Source organism: Vipera berus, assembly GCF_964194415.1.
Source record: "Vipera berus genome assembly, chromosome: 1".
Taxonomy (NCBI): domain Eukaryota; kingdom Metazoa; phylum Chordata; class Lepidosauria; order Squamata; family Viperidae; genus Vipera; species Vipera berus.
The window spans coordinates 346102527-346122652 of NC_138202.1; the positions used below are offsets into that span (position 1 = coordinate 346102527).

The window sequence follows — 20126 nt, forward strand, 5'->3', positions numbered from 1 at the left end:
TTTACTAAAATGGAAAGAGAATGTACAAAAACTGATATAGGTCTTTGGGCAGAAAACTGAGGATTTTTTTAAAGGTGTATCAGGGAAAGCAACTGATGTTCTGTGACTTAGCAGTGAGAAGGCAAATGAAGGGGCAGTCAAACTTTCATTTTTTCCTCCACATCCCTTGAATTTTTGTTAAAAATCATAAGGCTAAAATGTGCTCTGTGCCCCTGTGGTTTTATATCATACTGGATCATATTCATTATTCTGCCTTCATTTGCTTCACAGGAGAAGCAGGGAAATATCAAATCACATTCCAAGTTGGGTCTGGTAGAAACTTCCTACCAGATATTTTTTCTTTTTCTCTTGGCATCCAAAACATTTAGAAAGCTGTCCTTCCTATTCCATAGTCCCCAAGAGTTCAGAGATAGAAGGAAGTACAAACTTTCTACCCTTACATATTGCTTTTGGCCTAATATTAGAAATGATAAGGCAGTGGCAGATGGGATAGCAAGGAGACTGTATTAGAAGACAGAGGTCCATGTGTCCTATGCCTACAGTATAGCTTGCCCTTGGATGTAGCAAAGGATGCTGTCTAGTCATCACCAAATTCAGCTGCCAGTTCCATTGACATTGATGAGCCATGGTGGCACAGTGGTTAGAATGCAGTGTTGCAGGCTAATTCTACCCACTGCCAGGTGTTCGATCCTGACCGACTCAAGGTTGACTCTGCTTTCCATCCTTCCAAGATTGGTAAAATGAGGACCCAGATTTTGTGTGTGTGTGGGGGGGGCAGTATGCTGACTCTGTAAACCGATTAGAGAGGACTGTAAATTATTATGAAGCAGCATATAAATCGAAGTGCTATTGCTATTTCTATGTTAGTGTTTTTGGAATAATGGGAAGATAATTTGGCTTCATGACCCCGCTATCCTAGGTTATTTCTGTACAGTTCAGTGCTTTATATCTTTTAGTAATTAACTCTGTAGTTTAAAAGTTGGAAGGATTTTTAGGTTTGTTAATTATAAAGGTAAAGGTAAAGGTTCTTCCGCACATGTGTGCTAGTCGTTTTCAACTCTAGGGGCTGGTGCTCATCTCCATTTCAAAGGCAAAGAGCCAGCGCTTGTCCGAGGATGACTCCGTGGTCATGTGGCCGGCATGACTAGACACCAAAGACGCTGTTACCTTCCCACCGTAGTGGTCCCTATTTTTCTACTTGCATTTTTACGTGCTTTCGAACTGCTAGGTTGGCAGAAGCTGGGACGAGTAACAGGCGCTCACTCTGTTACGCGGCACTCAGGATTCGACCCGCCAAACTGCCGACCTTCTGATCGACAAGCTCAGCGTCCTAACCCACTGAGCCACCGCGTCCCCTTGCTAATTATACAAAGTAAAAAATAAAATAAAATACAAGTCCTGTGCAAATTTGTGCATGAGTAGAGAGAGTCAAGATAGTATTAAGATGGACAGCTGAGCCCAAACTCTTTGTAAGATTCCCAATTTGTGTGGATCAGGATTGCAAAAAGAGAAAAAGTAGTTGTCCTAAAGATGCTGTTCTTCAGAATTGAAGAAGCTTCTTGAATGAGAAGTGAAATGTTTTCAAAGAAAGAAACCAGTTGCCTTTGGAACAGCACCTTGGGACAACCATGGCTTGGATAATTGGGAATCTCCATAGAGAGAAAAAGGAGTTCTAATTCATTACTTTTGTTCAGGCTTTGATTTGGATCGGGCTTTGTCCTTCAATAAAAATTTGTGTCCAAGTGTGGGCAAAATGTTAGGGTGACTGTTGATAATGGGTTCAAGTGCCCCCCTTCCTCAGTCTTAAGAGTAATTTTCACTTTGTGGACTGGATATTATCCCCATTTGGGGGTCTGCAGCAAATCTCTAAGTTTGCAACTTCAAAATTCATTGGTAAGCCACCAATGGGTAGTATAAATTTCTGTCAGATTTAAAACTAGCCTTCCTCTGAGCCTCATAACTGAAAACTTTTTTACTGTCTTGTTTTCTTACTTCCTCCATTCTTGGTAGATGGGAAAAAACTGTACCTACCCACAAGAAGATGCCTGTCCTACCAGCTTAGTATATTTGCCATCAAAAGATATGATTCAAGCGATTGTATGTTTGAATAATACCATTTTAGTTGGACGCAATCATATGGTTTGCTCAGGAGAAATAGTCTTAAGTTTCCCAACAAGGTCAATCACGTTTTTTTGTTTCTCTTGGCAAAAATGCTTCTTTTTCTCCATCCCGTAGTTGGGAAGGACATTGGATCCCTCCCTCCCTCCCTCCCTCCCTCCCTCTGAATGCTTAAAGCAATCCTTGACACCATGGTAGTCTGGCAAACAAATTGAGTTAACTGAGCTTGCTTCATTTTTATTCTGTAGAGAGGCATCCTGGGTTTAACAATCTTGTTTCACTAGAGACTCACTCTCCCTCTTAGCCCTCGCCTTCCCAAACCTTTTAAAAAATGGTTCTTTTCTGGCTGCAGCTAGAATTAGGTTGGACCAAATCCTTTCAACCTCCCATTTTATTAATGGGGTCTGTCACAAGATGGCCTTCAAATAGGATTGAACAATTTTATGGAACAGCAATTTAACACTCTCTCTATTTCTGATGTTCAGGCTGCCAAAGGCATTATTTATGCAAACAAACAAAATCAGAAGGAGGAGGGATAGATGCCTGCAGAAAAAATATATACTGATAGAGGAAAATAAAACCTAAATAAGAAGATTCCTCCACTGTAATAGGCTAATGAGGACTGGGCATATGAATAAGTCTATATTTTATTTATTTAGTTGTTTGTTTGTTTGTTTGTTTGTTTTGTAGAACGGCCTTTAAGTTTCACATTTCTGTTTCTGGATTTAATAGTTTGCATTCTTTAACTGCCTAGAGTGTCAGTGGCCAAGTGTTTATAAATATTGTAAAATAAATAAAGTCTTTGTATTATTTATTAGACCCACATATATCACACCTTTCATTCCAGTGCCTTCCATGTCCTACTTTTCCTAAAATAATATAAGTAACCCTGTGAGGTTATTTAGGTCTGGAGGGAAGGACTACTAACCAAAGAGTGAGAGGAAGGCCTAATGAAGCTTCTTCTCCTTGAAAACAACAATGACGGAAAGCATATCCATCATGGGCAAAATGCTGTTCTATATTAAGAATGGCAGGGAAAGAGATTTCTTAATGACACTTATAGGTCTAACACTTCTCAAGGGTACATGAATCTGGATCTGTGGGAATAGAGATGAGAGACCGTACTGCGAATTGTTTTCCCTTGACCTCCTTTAAACAATTCTCTGTGGGTAAAAATGTAGTAGGCCAAGGACTGAAGGTTACAATAGGTGTCCATTGGAGTTGATTGGTTTTTAGAGCTCCAGGAGGAAAGTCGGTGTTTTGATTAGGACATCACTCAATGGTCAATGTGACATCGCTGTTCTTAACCTTGGATTGCATTTGTATTCCTTGTAAGGCAGTGCAGCACATGTATGATTTCAAGGGAAAAATTCATATTGTAGGATAATAGCAGTTGTTCATTCACAACATCTGAATGTCCAGCTGAGCATGTACTCAGCTCATTTAGTCGTTGCTTTTCCACCATTATAAAATGGATTATATTTCTACTTACCGGTAAATAGCACTAGTTATGCAAATGAAGGTAAATATGTCCTAGCATAACGTTGTAGGATCCAATATGAGTTGGTCACCATGATCAAAGGTTTATTCTTCCAAGCTTTTGCTGGAGCCCATCATCAGGGAACCTCTCTGCAGATTATGTGCACTGGGCTATTCTATGGGTTGTGTTTATATGGTTCCTGGTTGTGTGTAGCTTTTAGTTGTTAATTCGGTGTTGATGACTGGCTAATAATGCTGCAGAAGTAGTTATTTCTGAATTAGTCTCTGGGCACATAAATTCAGTATATAGAAATTTGAGGCAAACCCGTGCCTTTTATCCCTTCGGAGAGAAGATGCATTTCTTCTTTTCTTCATGCCAAAACAACTAGACACAATGACAGCTTTTTCCCTCGTGCCATCACTCTGCTGAACGCTTAATTACCACAGTACTGTCATATGTCTAAGGATATTTACCCATATAGTATGGCTGTATTACTATTACCCTTCTCATATTTTCTACTGCCTTCTCCTATTGGTATCTTGTGATTATAATACTTCGTTGTTTGTATGTACAGTGAGAGCTTATGCACCGGAGACAAATTCCTTGTGTGTCCAATCACACTTGACCAATAAAGTATGTTATTCTTTCCTATTCCTATTCCTATTCCTTATCCTATCCTATCCTATCCTATCCTAGGGCCTAAACTGAAACTAACGTCTCCAACTTCACTATGATTGCCCTGCTACTTTTCTAGCACTGCTACCTTTCTAATCCTGGTTAGAAGAACATCTAGCATGATCTCCAGGAAGTGTTGCCCTTCACCCAGTTCCACCTTTCTTAGTTTTTCAGAAGTTCATGACTTAGGGAAAGGATGAGATCATCCCATTAGAATGAAAACAAACCAGCCAACTGTTAGATTCATTTGTAGATTCTTGATTGTTTTTTCCTCCTCCTCCTCCTCCTCCTCCTCCTCCTCCTCCTCCTCCTCTTCCTCCTCCTCCTCCTCCTCCTCCTCCTCCTCCTCCTCCTCCTTTTCAGGGTAGGTGTTTTATTACTTGTAGGAATTCTGCCCTCCTTTGCAACAAGAGGGAGTGTTTTGCCATAGGCTTTCCCCAGTAGTCTGTAATGATGAGACTTGTGTGAGAACCTGACTGAAGACGTCCATTGAAAGTATGGACTTTCATTGAAAGTATGGACTGAAAGGATGGCAGAAAAGATTATTGGCAGTTCCCTATAAGTGTTGCTTGAGCAGGGTCCGCAAGGTTGTCTGAGACACTACACTTCCTCTTCACAACCTGTTTTCCTTGTTACCATCTGGGAGGAGGCTTCGTGGTAACCTAAGCAGAACATCCAGATTCAGCAGCGGTTTTGTTCCATACAGCAGAGGTCCCCAACCTTTTGGGCACCAGGGACCAGTTCCATGGAGGGAGGTTTTTCTGTGGACTGGAGGGGGCATGGTTTTGTGTGTTGCCTGCATCCCGCAGATGGGGCTTTGCTTGTTTATACGAACCAGTTGCTGGCATGCCATCGCCCGGTAAGGTCCGCGGCCCGGGGGTTGGGGACCCCTGCCATACAGTATTAACTTTGTAGATTCTCAAGCTTCTTCTTTCCGCTATGTATTCAAGATGGACAGTGATTAATATTTATATGTATTTATATGTAAGGGTGTAGTTTTATACATATGTTGTATATAGCATTTTTAAATGTGTGCTTTGTATGTATACACTTTTGAAAGCAAGCAACAAAATTCCATTTTTAATGTGTGCCAATGTGCCCACAATAAAAAATAACAATAAAGGTTATCTGTTTGTCTGTCTGTCTGTCTGTCTATATCTTCTATCTATCTAGTTGTGAGGAGTTGTTTATTTTTCCTTTTTAATGCATGTTCTTGCTTTTGAACAAAAATCTTGTGCAACAGGAAGTCTGTTTGGAGGCCAGGAGATAGTTGCAGGAGAATGGCAATGGGGTGGTTGGGGAGAAGGAAGAAGAGGAACAATTGAATTCAAGCAGAGCAAGCATTGCAAAATGGCTTGAAATCCTGAAAGTGTGATTTTGCACATGGATTTTCTGCATCTTGAAGAGAGAGCTGCTGCTTCATTGTAGGCCACAATTCCAGGGGTCCAAGCATTGGCTGTAATGGGGACCTGCCAAGACAGTCCAGGTGGTCCTTGTGTTAATTTATTATTATTTTAGCCTGGTGGTGGGTGGAGTTCATTTACTGTCTCTCAGTGAAGGTGAGAGAAAGAAGTAATAACATCTATCAATGACATATCCCTACCTTTCTCTCTGTAGAATAGTGGTATGCAACTTTTTTTTCCAGGCCCCCTCTCTTAGCAATGTTTAAGTAGTCAGCAGGTAGAATATATTATAAGAAATCACCAAGTGAAAATGAAATTTCAGTTAAAAGTAAATTTATGTGAAATTAATGAAATCTAGCTAAAATAATTATTATATTAAATTAAGTATTTAATAAAGTTCTTGTAGCATGTTTTTAGATTGCAATTTGGTAGCAGTTTTGGAGAATGCCTTTGGGCAGAGTCAAGACTGGGGGTAGACTGCGTAGGGGGAAATATTTTCACCTCTGAATTCCAGCAAGCACCATAATGCTTGAATTGAATTGAACTCTATAACAGGGCAGTGTATAACATTTGGAGACTATCTGGTTATTCTGTTGTGGTTTTTGATGTCCAGTCAGCACAAGACTCATCTAACCTTTGGTTGGTTCTTGTTGATTTCAGGCAATCATGGCACTTCTGGGGAAGCTTTCCGATGGGCCTCTTAACAACTGCAGACCTGACCAATGGCACTTGGTGTTCTCTCAAAAAGATGAAGTTATCACCAGCTTAGTATCAGCATTAGACTCTATGGTAAGCTTTTGGTGAATTGTAAGTTTGCAACAAACTTGTATTTTCAGTGGATGTAGTTGGGGACCAAGGTACCTCTGTTAGTAAAGAGCCAGTGTTGTGTTTTGGTTAAGACTTTGGACTAAGTCTTGGAAGATCCAAAATTACATTTATTCTCATCCAGAGGAATTCACTGAGTTATTTGGGGTCAATATTTTCTCTCAAGTCATGTAAACCAGCCTGAGATCCTAGAGAAAAGACCAGATATAAGCAAAATACAAATTAATTATAAGCGGCACCAAGGATTTTGAAAATATGTATGGGGTTTTTTAAAGTTGGAGATAAATAGATTACCTCTTTGCAAAATGCTTGCTTTGGGGAGTAGAGCAGATCAAAAAACATCCATTTACTATATGATATACCATATTATAATTACTTCCCTGATGAGTGCAGAGCAGTGTACCTCAAAAAAGTAGTAAAAACAAAAGCTATTAAAAATATTTAGCTAAAATAACTTGCAATGAATCCATCATCAGGAATATACCAATTTATTTAAAAAGTTTTTTTTAATAAAGATTGTTCTTGGCAGGCCGGTCTTGAAGCTCTAGAGAAGCTTGGGTGAACAAGTATGGCTTCCTCACCACTCCAAGTTTTTTCTCTCTCCCAGCTCAGCTTACTTCTGTCTTCTTTTCTGGACACAGAGGCGTATTTCCAAGCCCCCGTCCTATCTTATTTTCAAAGATTGTCTATAGGGCCTAGTTGGTTTTGGAGCCAAGGGAGATGAAATGTTTATACTTTTTGGATCCATTTTTTATCCCGGTAACATGAAGGAGATGTTGCCTTTTCACTATTTCACAATCCCATTTGTACTCTAAGTGGCTTTGTACTCCTAATGTGATTCCAATTCCACACATTTATCTCCATCTTTGCCTATATAATTGAACCCCAGACTAGGTTAGCATAACTCAACTGAGTAAACTTAGCTTAATGAGACAAAATGGCTGGGTTCACATATGAAACAATAACCCCCAACAAAATCTTATGCCGATTTAGTGTGAAGACTTGTTCACACAATCTGTGAAGAGAATGGCTAGGTTCCCTCAAGTTGCTGCATTACAATTTGTTGTTGTTAGCTGCGAAGTCGTGTCCGACCCATCGCGACCCTATGGACAACATTCCTCCAGGCCTTCCTGTCCTCTACCATCTTCTGGAGTCCATTTAAGCTCACGCCTACTGCTTCAGTGACTCCATCCAGCCACCTCATTCTCTGTCGTCCCCTTCTTCTATTGCCCTCGATCTTTCCCAGCATTAGGCTTTTCTCCAGTGAGTCCTTCCTTCTCATTAGGTGGCCAAAGTATTTGAGTTTTAGCTTCAGGATCTGGCCTTCTAAAGAGCAGTCAGGATTGATCTCCTCTAGGACTGACTGGTTTGATCGCCTTGCAGTCCAAGGGACTCGCAGGAGTCTTCTCCAGCACCATAGTTCAAAGGCCTCAATTCTTTGGCGCTCAGCCTTTCTTATGGTCCAACTTTCACTGCCATACATTGCAACTGGGAAGACCATAGCCTTGACTATACGCACTTTTGTTGACAGGGTGATGTCTCTGCTTTTTAGTGTGCTGTCTAGATTTGCCATGGCTTTCCTCCCCAGGAGCAAGAGTCTTTTAATTTCTTGGCTACAGTCCCCATCTGCAGTGATCTTGGAGCCCAGGAAAATAAAATCTGTCACTACCTCCATTTCTTCCCCATCTATTTGCCAGGAATTGAGAGGGCCAGATGCCATGATCTTGGTTTTCTTAATGTTAAGTTTCAACCCAGGTTTTGCACTCTCCTTCTTCACCCGCAACAAGAGGCTCTTTAGTTCTTCTTCACTTTCTGCCATTAGAGTGGTATCATCTGCGTATCTTAGGTTGTTGATATTTCTTCCGGCAATCTTAATTCCAACTTTTGATTCATCTAGCCCTGCCTTTCTCATGATGTGCTCTGCATATAAGTTAAATAGGCAGGGCGACAGTATACAGCCTTGCCGGACTCCTTTCCCAATTTTGAACCAATCAGTGGTTCCATGTCCAGTTCTCACTGTTGCTTCTTGACCCGCATATAGGTTTCTCAAGAGACAAATAAGATGGTCTGGTACTCCCATCTCTTTAAGAACTTGCCACAGTTTGTTATGATCCACACAATCAAAGGCTTTAGCATAGTCAATGAAGCAGAAGTAGATGTTTTTCTGGAACTCCCTAGCTTTCTCCATGATCCAGCGTATGTTGGCAATTTGATCTCTAGTTCCTCTGCCTCTTCGAAATCCTGCCTGTACTTCTGGTAGTTCTCGATCCACATACTGCTGAAGTCTAGCTTGTAGGATTTTAAGCATGACTTTACTAGCATGAGAAATGAGTGCAATGGTGCGATAGTTTGAACATTCTTTGGCACTGCCTTTCTTTGGAATTGGAATGTAAACTGATCTTTTCCAATCCTGTGGCCACTGTTGAGTTTTCCAAATTTGCTGGAAAATTGAGTGTAGCACTTTTACTGCACTGTCTTTTAAGATTTTGAATAGCTCAGCTGGAATACTGTCACCTCCACTAGCTTTGTTGTTGCTCAGCTTTTCTAAGGCCCACTTCACTTCACATTCTAGGATGTCTGGCTCGAGGTCAGTGACCACCTCATTGTGATTATCAGGGACATTAAGCTCATTCTTGTATAGTTCTTCTGTGTAATTTTGCCACCTCTTCTTAATCTCTTCTGCCTCTGTTAGGTCCCTGCCATTTTGGTCCTTTATCATGCCCATTTTTGCATTAAACGTTCCCTTCATCTCTCCAATTTTCTTGAAAAGATCTCTGGTCCTCCCTATTCTATTGTTTTCTTCTATTTCTTTGCACTGTTCATTTAAGAAGGCATTCTTATCTCTTCTAGCTATTCTCTGGAATTCTGCATTCAATTGGGCATATCTATGTTTTTCTCCCTTGCCTTTCGCTTCCCTCCTTTCCTTAGCTATTTGCAAAGCTTCCTCAGACAGCCATTTTGCTTTCTTGCATTTCTTTTTCTTTGGGATGGTTTTGGTTGCTACCTCTTGTACAATGTCGCGAACCTCTGTCCATAGTTCTTCAGGCACTCTGTCTATCAGATCTAATTCCTTAAATCTATTTGTCACCTCTACTGTATATTCAACATATGATTTAATTCATACCTGAGTGGCCTAGTGCTTTTCCCTACTTTCTTCAGTTTAAGCCTAAACTTTGCAAGGAGAAGCTCATGGTCTGAGCCACAGTCAGCTCCTGGTCTTGTTTTTACTGACTGTATAGAGCTTCTCCATCTTTGGCTGCAGAGCATATAGTCAATCTGATTTCTGTGATGACCGTCTGGTGATGTCCATGTGTAGAGCCGTCTCTTGGGTTGTTGGAAAAGAGTGTTTGCTATGACCATCGTATTCTCTTGACAAAATTCTATCAGCCTGTGCCCTGCTTCATTTTGTACTCCAAGGCCAAACTTGCCTGTTATTCCAGTTATCTTTTGGCTTCCTACTTTAGCATTCCAATCCCCCATGATGATAAGGACATCATTTTTTGGTGTTAGTTCTATAAGGTGCTGTAGGGCTTCATAGAACCGGTCAATTTCATCCTCTTCAGCACTGGTGGTTGGGGCATAGACTTGGACTACTGTGATATTGAATGGTTTGCCTTGGATTCGAACTGAGATCATTCTGTCATTTTGAGGATTGTATCCCAGTATTGCTTTTCCTACTCTTTTATTGACTATGAAGGCTACTCCATTTCTTCTGAGGGATTCTTGCCCGCAGTAGTATACCTGATGGTCATCTGAATTAAATTCACCCATTCCTGTCCATTTTAGTTCGCTGATACCTAAGATGTCGATGTTCAGTCTTGTCATCTCTTGTTTGACCACGTCCAGCTTTCCTTGATTCATGGATCTTACATTCCAGGTTCCTATGGAGAAAAAATCTTTACAGCATCGGACTTTCCTTTCACCACCAGACACATCCACAGCTGAGCGTCCTTTCGGCTTTGGCCCAGTCGCTTCATTCTTTCTGGCGCTACTAGTACTAGCCCTCTGCTCTTCCCCAGTAGCATATTGGACGCCTTCCGACCTGAGGGGCTCATCTTCCAGCGTCATATCGTTTTGCCTTTTGGTACTGTCCATAGGGTTTTCATGGCAAAGATACTGGAGTGGGTTGCCATTTCCTTCTCCAGTGGATCACGTTTTGTCAGAACTCTCGGCTATGACCTGTCCGTCTTGGGTGGCCCTGCACGGCATAGCTCATAGCTTCATTGAATTACGCAAGCCCCTTCGCCACGACAAGGCAGTAATCCATGAAGGGGCATTACAATTATCTAACCCTATTTTAGTCTACAGTAGGAACCCAGCCTCTGTTTAGGAATCTCATAATTCTATGTTCCCACAACAGAGGTAACTTAGTTTTGAATTAACCTCTTTTCCTGATTTCCACAGCACACTGAAGCATAAGAAAACAGAAAGTTTGGGTTTGCAGAACATACTATTCCACAGAGTTAAAACTAACCAAGATTGGTATATTAAAAGAATGCAGTAATTAGATCTTTAACTTGTCTTAATTTTCATGTAAATGCTGAATCTTAAGGGAACCCCCCTCCTTTTAGAGTTCAACCATTAGGATTAATCCCATTGATCAATCTTCATTTTTATATGATTTGAACAAGTGTCCATTGCCTGCTCTTTTTGTGATGTCACAGCATGTTTGCAAATATTCCAGCTGCCAAACAAAAAGAAACGATAATCAAGTCAGCTTGGTTGGAGCAAAAATTTTACACAAATTGTGGTCTAATCATCAAGATTAGAGGAGCAACTTTGGATCATATTCCATTTGTATCCTCATCTTTTTATATAATTTGTCCTTTCCACCACCCTAGAAGCCAGACATTTATTTATCTACTTATTTAACTAAATAAGTTGAATAACACGGAGTCCAAAGCAGATATTCAAAGCAGTCTTTGCTTCTTACCTCCCTCTATTGTGAAAATCGTGCATTTATTCTTATTGTTTTCAGTTGTTCACCAAACTTTAACCCATAAGAGGACTCCCTCTGAATTTTTATCTTTTCTGCTTAGTTCATCCAAAAGTCTACAGGCCAACAAAGACTCTTTAGCTTTGTTTCAAAATCTGGCCACAGATTTAAGGAGGAAGCAAAGAGCTTGTGTCACTTTAGGTGGCTGTTGCAGAAAAATTGCTTCAAGGGCTTGATTCTGAAAAGGAAATGGTTTGTATCTGTAGCTAAAAATCAATCCATAAAAACACATATTGTGATTTCTGTTAACCTTCATGTCTCCATATAATGTTTCAGATGTCCTTGTTTTTACCAACTATGATGTTTGCTTATCCCCACCCTAAAAGACAAAAGTTTTATTTTCTATTATGAAAGAATAATTTCCTTTTTTTAAATCCTAATTTCCCCTATTTTATTTATTTATTTATTTATTTATTTATTTATTTATTTATTTATTTATTTATTTATTTATTTATTTATTTATTTATTTATTTATTATATTTTTATACCGCCCTTCTCCCGAAGGACTCAGGGCAATAAATATAAAAACGGAATACAAAAGTTAAAAAACGATTAAATATTATGCCCAAGTTTAAAACAGTAATTAAGAACATATTAAAACCCCAACCCTAACCCATCAAACCAGGTCAGATTGCTCAAATAAATAAGTTTTTAGATCGCGCCGGAAGGAGCGAAGGTCGGGGGCCATCCGGAGCTCAACCGGCAAGCGGTTCCACAGGTCTGGTGCGCCCACAGAGAACGCCCTCCCCCTGGGGGCCACCAATCGACATTCTTTGATCGGAGGCACCCTGAGGAGGCCCTCTCTGTGGGAGCGCACTGGACGGAGGGAAGTTGACGCCGGACGCAGGTGTTGCCGTAGGTAATCCGGACCCATACCATGTAGGGCTTTGTAAGTCATTACCAACACCTTGAATCTCACCCGGAGGACAACCGGCAGCCAATGCAGCTCGCGGAGCAAAGGTGTAGCATGGGAGTATCGGGAGACTCCCAGCACAACTCGCGCGGCTGCATTCTGCTCCAGTTGGAGCCTCCGAGTGGACTTCAAGGGCAGCCCCATGTAGAGAGCATTACAGTAGTCTAGACAAGAGGTCATGAGCGCATGAGTGACTGTACGCAAGGCATCCCGGTCCAGATAGGGTCGCAACTGGCGCACCAGGCGAACCTGGGCAAAGGCCCCCCTAGTCACAGCTCCAATATGCTCTTCTAAAGAGAGCTGTGAGTCTAGAAGGACCCCCAAGTTTTTTTAATTCTCTGTAGAAATATTACATAAGTCAACCTTCCCCACCCTTCTGAATAAGATACATACCTTGTATAGTCTTTGAAACTAATCTTTAATGTGGAAGAGAGAGATAGTGTGTGTGTGTGTGTGTGTGTGTGTGTGTGTGTGTGTGTGTGTGTATGCATAAATTTGCAGCCGACTAAAATAAAAAAAGTACTGAATAAAGCCTAATTCAGAAGAATATGTCTAAACTGAACATTAAAAATTGTTTGGAACTGACTGAAATGGTATGACTTGTCAAACTCTCCTAAACCCATGGACAGTAGGAGACAATTCTGTGCTGAGCTATAGTTAATAGTTTATATAATAATAGTTAACAGTTCTGTTATACTAGTTAATAGTCCTTGGAACAGTCATCTTCCCACCTGTGTTTTATAAAGTTGATTGCATATAGAAAATGCTGTATTTGAATTGGTAAAGTCCATCTGTTTTTATTAATTATTTTGATATATAGCCCTTGAGTTAAGACTATAATGGAACCTGCCTATTACAATCATCAGTTATAAAATAGGTTGGTCATATTTTGACTTTTGTTGTTAAGCAAATGTCACAATTGCAAAACGAATGTGCCACAGTCATTAAACAAACTGATAGTTCGCTATGGGCGCAGTTTTGCAGTAGTTGCCTTTTTTTTGGAAAAACCATTTTAAACTACAGTCACATGATCACAGAACATTGCAAATGTCCATAAAATGTGCTGAGTTCTCTAGTGCGGTCAAATGTCTGTGGGGGGGGAGGAATTGTTGAAACTTTGGGTCTGAGTTGTAAGTCCCCCTTTTCAGGTAAGTCATAAGTTCAGACAGTCGCTAAGTGACCAGTCCTAATTTGAGGACTACCTGTACTGCCTTTCTTCCAAAATATTATTCATGGTCCTTTGCATCCTCATTTTATTCTCCTCATACAATCTCTGTGAAGTAAATTAAACGGACAGATTCTGATTCAGAGACTTCCAAGTTCGAATTAGTCCTGCTACAAACTCCAAATCCAATGCTCTTCATGAATGAGTAATGGACCACTTAGAGTCATAGAATATGAAACTTGGAAGGTTCCTTAGAGATCATCTAGTCCAAGTCTTTATTCAGTGAAAGAATCCAATATTATTATATGTCATGTCAGACAAATGCCATCCAGCCAGCCTTTGTTTAAACAATGAAAGGGAATACATCACTTTCTGAAACAGTCGATTCTGCTGTTAAACAGCTTTTATTCAGATTTTTTTCTCTTGATGTCCAACTGCAGTCTACTTCCTTACAGTTAAGTCCACACAGTACTTTGTTGTCCTGCCTTCTGGAATGCTCTGCCCTGTCTTCTACAGGCCTTCAGATACTTGAAGAGAGCTGTCATGTCTCCCCACATTCTTCTCTTCTTCAGATTAAACACTTCCATTACCTTCAATTGTTTGTCCAATCCTCTTATCATCCTGGTTTCTCTGCCCTGGATGCATTCCAGGTTTTCAATACCGTTCCTAAAATCTGATGCCCACAAATGGACACAATGTTATGGGTGTGGTCTATCCAGTGCAATAGAAAGAGGAATAATGACTTTTCTTTCTTTTTTTAAATTGAAAGGTTTTACAATACATTTTAAGCATAAACTCCTTCCCACCCCCTCCCCCCCAGCCTCCTCTCCCTCCCCCTCTCCCCCCAAACTTCCCCTCCCTCCCCCTCCCCCCCTGATTTCCCAGAGCTGAATACAGGGTATTGCCTCTAACAAACTTAAGGTAAAATATGCTAACCATCTATAAATACACTTTAATCCTATCGCACTTTAACTCCACTTAAACATAACTAAATAATAATACATCTTATAATTCTAATACTCATTCATATGCTAAATGAAATTTTTTAGTCCCATATTTATTCTGAATATAATCAATCCATCTTCTCCATTCTGAAATATATCTCTGTTGCGATTGTTCTTTCAAATTTGCTGAAATTTTTGCCATTTCTGCCAAGTTTGAAACTTTTAAAGTCCATTCTTCTATAGTAGGCAGTTCTTCCTTCTTCCAATATTGCGAAACCAAAAGTCTTGCTGCCATTATTAAATTCAACATCAATTTAGTTTCTATAACGGTACAATCTGTAATAATACCCAACAGAAATAACTGTGGAGAAAACCTTATCTTTTTCTTAAATATCTTCTGCATGTTCCACCAAATTTTAATCCAAAAAGCTTTAACTTTTTTACAAGTCCACCATATATGGTAATACGTTGCATCCTCACAACCACACCTCCAACATTTAGGCTGATAATTTGGATACATACATGCTAATTTTTTTGGATCTAAATGCTATCTTTCTGTGTGTCCAACACTCCATTCCAGTCTCCCATTAAAATACACGATTTATAATCCCACTGAATTATTTTATTATGTAGAAGTTTGTAAAATTCTCCTTGTTGTTGATTAGGTGCATATAATCCAATTAAAAGTATTTTCTTCCCTTCTATTAAAAGTTCAATTATAATATATCTTCCTTGTTTATCTGCTTCAATTAGGTTAGCTGTTAAAGTCTTCTTCACATAAATAACTACGCCATTTTTCTTTTCTGGAGCAGATGCAATAAACTGTACACCCAGTCTGGAATTTATCAAATATTTTTGATCAGATACATGGATATGCGTTTCCTGCAAACATATAACATCATTTTTAAATTGTTTCAAATACTGAAATATTTTCTTTCTCTTTTGCGGTGAATTTAAACCATTAACATTCCATGTTAGAAACTTTGTCGCCATCTTTTGCGACTTGAAGCTTTCTGAGCGTATCTTGCAGATCCACAAGCATCTGCCTCTTTGGTCTCGCTCCTCCCACTGCTTCACTATTAGATTCTTGAGTTGTAATTGTAGGATACTGTTTCTGTTGCTGTTGTTGTTGTTCCTTTCGTCTGGTTGCAGCCCGTGTCACTCTTTGAGCCTTTGATTCTTCTAATGGGACCAGGGGCTGCACAATTTCCAAAGTTTGCTGTACTTCTTTTGAAATCAGCGAGGTGATTTTTTCACCTCGCTGCATACCTTCCGATTGTATCTGTCGCACTCCTTCTTCCTTTCCTGTTTTAAATTCTGGGGATGGCGGTGGGTCTGCTTTCAGTATATTACAATAAAAGTCTCGTGCCTTCAGAACTGTATTAAGACGATATCTTGTACCAGCATAATTCACCACTATCCCAGTTGGTATCTCCCATCTAAACTGGATCTGTCGTTTTTTTAATTCATCTGTCAGGAAAACAAACTCTTTCCTTTTTCTTAAAATTCTTGGTGGAATTTATTTCAAGATTAAAACGTCTTGATCAGCCACTTTAAATCTGTTATTATAAAAAGCTTGAATAATCGCATTTCTGATCATTCTCTTTGTAAAATAAACAACCACATCTCTTGGTAATTTTCTTTGTCTAGCAATCCAGGAGTTGACATGAAATATTTTATCTATTTCCAATATAAAATCTTCAGCTCGCCAACCCAAAATAGGCACCACAGCTTTTGCCAATATTTCTTCCAAATTTTCTTGTGGATTTTCTTTCAAACCTCTTATCCTCAAGGTAAACTCCATGTCTCTATATTGTATCATTACCACCTCATCATCAATTTTATCCATTTTATTCTCAGCTTCACACATTTTAGCCTCCAATATCAAATTATTTTGCTTAACTTCTTCCACACGTTCATCCAGACTCTCAATACAAACTTTCAGTCCCTGAAATGCCAGCAAAATATCCTCTCGTATTTCCTTATTTTTCTCATTAATAAGCTCTGCCATTTGCTCAGATATTTGCTCAGATTGAAGTTTTAAGGCATCTTTTAAATCTTGTAGTGTTAATGTGGGTGTAGGTGCTGCGGGGGGTGGCATCAATGTCTGAAGTCCAGGTTGTTGAACTGGTGATGCCCCCACGCTTTTAGAGACAGTAAATCTAGGTGGTTTGGAAGCCATTTTAACACCCAATTAACTTTTGTTTCTCACTTTCACTTTTCCACCCAAATTGCAACTTTGTTGCTTTACTGTTAAATATCCAAATCTTTTAAATCTCTTTTAAGCCAACTTCAAATGTTTTAACAGAGTCTTTTACAGCTTTAAAAAAATCCACTTTCTGTCTTCCTCCTTGATCTTTTGTTTTATTTTCCTTATTCTTTTGTTCTTCCCGCTTTCTCCAAAAAGTTTATTCCGGCGCCATCTTCCTCCCCTTCTTTTGAATTAAACCGGAGTTAAAGATCATATACTTGCTGTTTCAATATTCTCCTGCTCAGTTCTGCCTGCGTCCAAGTAATCCAAAGTACAATATTGAGTGCAGGGATGGTTACAGCGTCCTGCTCTGTTTTAAAGCCTTAAAACAGAGGAGTCCCCGAGTCCAGAGTTAATTCAGGCTCCGAGGGAGCTCTCACCCTTTGACCCCCAGATTGATAATTCTGGGGGTCTAGGGGAGCTCTACCTCTACCTGAATGCTCACCCTCCCCTCTTGTCCTGAGGGGAGGATTCCCAAACCGCTAAACAGCTGATTGTTGCTGTTTTCGCGGTTCGAACGGAACAACGGGGCTGATGGTCAGAAATGACCGCCATTGACGGAGTCTTGCCACCCAGAAGCTGACTTTTCTTAATAGAATAGAATTCTTTATTCGCCAAGTGTGATTGTAAACACAAGGAATTTGTCTCCTATGCATAAGCCCTCAGTGTACATACATACAACAACAAAGTGATCATAAATTATAGTTACAATCATTTATCATAAGATACAAGCAATAAGTGATAAATCATAAGATACCAATAGGAGAAGATAGTAGAGAAGATGAGAAAAAGATGAGAAAGATAATAGCAATATAGCCTACTACATGGGTAAATCTTGACTGCATACCCTTGATAAAGCCTAGGATAGCATTTAACTTCATCATATTGTTGGTTCATGTTCAGTAATGATCCATTAAGACATCCAGATGCTTTTCACATGCAGTACTGCTTATTATGGTATTCCCCCAGAATGGTATTCCCCCAGAATGATATTCCCCCATCCTATACTCATGCTTTTGAGTAGGACTTAGTCTCTGTTGAAATTCCTCCTGCTGATTCTTGCTCGAGAGTTCCTGCTTGTCAAGTTGTTTCTGAATCTTGATAGAGGAAGTATCCTCTGAGATTTTTGCTAACCTGCCCATCTCTTCTGATTCTAGTCCAGTTTCAAACTGTTACACAAACAGTATAGTCTCTAGACTGGGCAGATTTACAAGACTACTTAAAGAAATAATGGTAATTCAGTGACAAGAGTTTACATCTTGCATACAAAACAGCCTAGGTTCAATTTTCAGTATCTTTAGCTATCACTAAGATTAACTACCGTATATACTTGAGTATAAGCCGAATTTTTCAGCCCACTTCTTGGGCTGAAAAATTCCACTTCGGCTTATACTCCAGTCAACAAAAAAAACTTACCGAGGACTTGTGCGCGGCCGAGGCTTTGGTGCTTCCGGGATCGCGCGCACCTCTCCCAAGCCACCGCCGTCCGGAGACCTGCCGAAGTTTGGGGAGGTTTGGGGAGGTGCGCGCGCACCTCCCCAAACCTCCCCAAACGTCGGCAGGTCTCCGGACCTCCGCGCCCTGCCTGCCTGCTTCTTTCCGCAGCGGAAAGAAGCAGGCAGGCAGGGCGCGGAGGAACGGAGACCTGCCGACGTTTGGGGAGGTTTGGGTGCCTCCCCAAACCTCCCCAAACGTCGCCGGGTCTCCGTTCCTCCGCGCCCTGCCTGCCTGCTTCTTTCCACAGCGGAAAGAAGCAGGCAGGCAGGGCGCGGAGGAACGGACACCTGCCGACGTTTGGGGAGGTTTGGGCGCCTCCCCAAACGTCGCCGGGTCTCCGTTCCTCTGCGCCCTGCCTGCCTGCTTCTTTCCACAGCGGAAAGAAGCAGGCAGGCAGGGCGCGGAGGAACGGAGACCCGGCGACGTTTGGGGAGGTTTGGGGAGGCGCCCAAACCTCCCCAAACGTCGGCAGGTGTCCGTTCCTCCGCGCCCTGCCTGCCTGCTTCTTTCCGCTGTGGAAAGAAGCAGGCAGGCAGGGCGCAGAGGAACGGAGACCCGGCGATGTTTGGGGAGGTTTGGGGAGGCGCCCAAACCTCCCCAAACGTCGGCAGGTGTCCGTTCCTCCGCGCCCTGCCTGCCTGCTTCTTTCCGCTGTGGAAAGAAGCAGGCAGGCAGGGCGCGGAGGAACGGAGACCCGGCGACGTTTGGGGAGGTTTGGGGAGGCGCCCAAACCTCCCCAAACGTCGCCGGGTCTCCGTTCCTCCGCGCCCTGCCTGCCTGCTTCTTTCCGCTGCGGAAAGAAGCAGGCAGGCAGGGCGCAGAGGTCCGGAGACCTGCCGACGTTTGGGGAGGTTTGGGGAGGTGCGCGCGCACCTCCCCAAACCTCCCCAAACTTCGGCAGGTCTCCGGACGGCGGCGGCTTGGGAGAGGTGCGCGCGATCCTGGAAGCACCGAAGCAAGTCCTCGGTAAGCTCCGGGCGGTCACTTGCTTCGCGTCTCCTGAGGGAAGGGGGGGCGACTGGAGCGGGTGTGTTTCCTCGCCTGCTGGGCGCCGCGATTTGCCCGGGGAATGCGCGGGCCCCGAATGGCAGCGTGGAGCGAGGAAGCGGACAGCCAGGGCTTCCCCGAGAGCCGCGGCCACACAGGGTATTCCTGTGTATTCAGGCTTGCAAAATGGCGGATCGAGCCTCTGCTGGCGGCAGAGGCTTGCAGAACGGCGGATCGGCTTATACTCGAGTCAACAACTTTTTCCAGTTTTTGGGGGTGAAATTGGGGGTCTCGGCTTATACTCGAGTCGGCTTATACTCAAGTATATACGGTAGTCTAATTAAACAATTAAACATATTGTGATCATTACAACAGAGTGCTGAATTTGAAACCTGGCTAAAATTATGTTGAGAAGATCAAATAAATACATTTAAAGTGGTCTTCACAGAGCCAGTGGTTGGGTTCACATGTTGTGCTAAGATTTAACCATGATTTACTGAATGAATTGTAATTATCTTGCTTTTTTGTGCATTAGAACCATTGTATTAGTCACAGTCATTAAGTTTACACAGCATGTTAAGCCAAACCAAAACAACATTATGGCTTACCTTGATATGTGATTCAACTTCCTCATTTTAGAGATTGCATCAAACTAGGTTTTATGGCAGCATAATTTAGAACTCAAAGTGTTTCCAACTGCTTCAGCAAATAATAGTTTTTAACCAATTTGTCTGCTTCTGTTTCAGCCATCAGCATCTGTGAATCTGGTACAGGGCACCCCAAAGGCAGAGCAGTTGACAATTTAATTTTATTAACTTGGATGTCAAACCAAACTACAGTATTTTTGGCAGACACTACTGTGGTTTGCGAGC

The 20126-nt window shown here is 41.4% G+C and overlaps 1 protein-coding gene across 3 annotated transcripts in view; it reads left to right on the forward strand.

Annotated features, from left to right (window-relative positions):
- The window catches only part of GTF2IRD1 (GTF2I repeat domain containing 1), a 167714-nt gene that overhangs the window by 60380 nt on the left and 87208 nt on the right, over positions 1-20126 (forward strand). For all 3 annotated transcript variants that reach the window (XM_081324876.1, XM_081324877.1, XM_081324878.1), the window contains exon 2: positions 6337-6465. In XM_081324876.1, coding sequence (XP_081181002.1) covers positions 6337-6465 — 129 coding nt within the window. The remainder of the gene's footprint in view (positions 1-6336; positions 6466-20126) is intronic.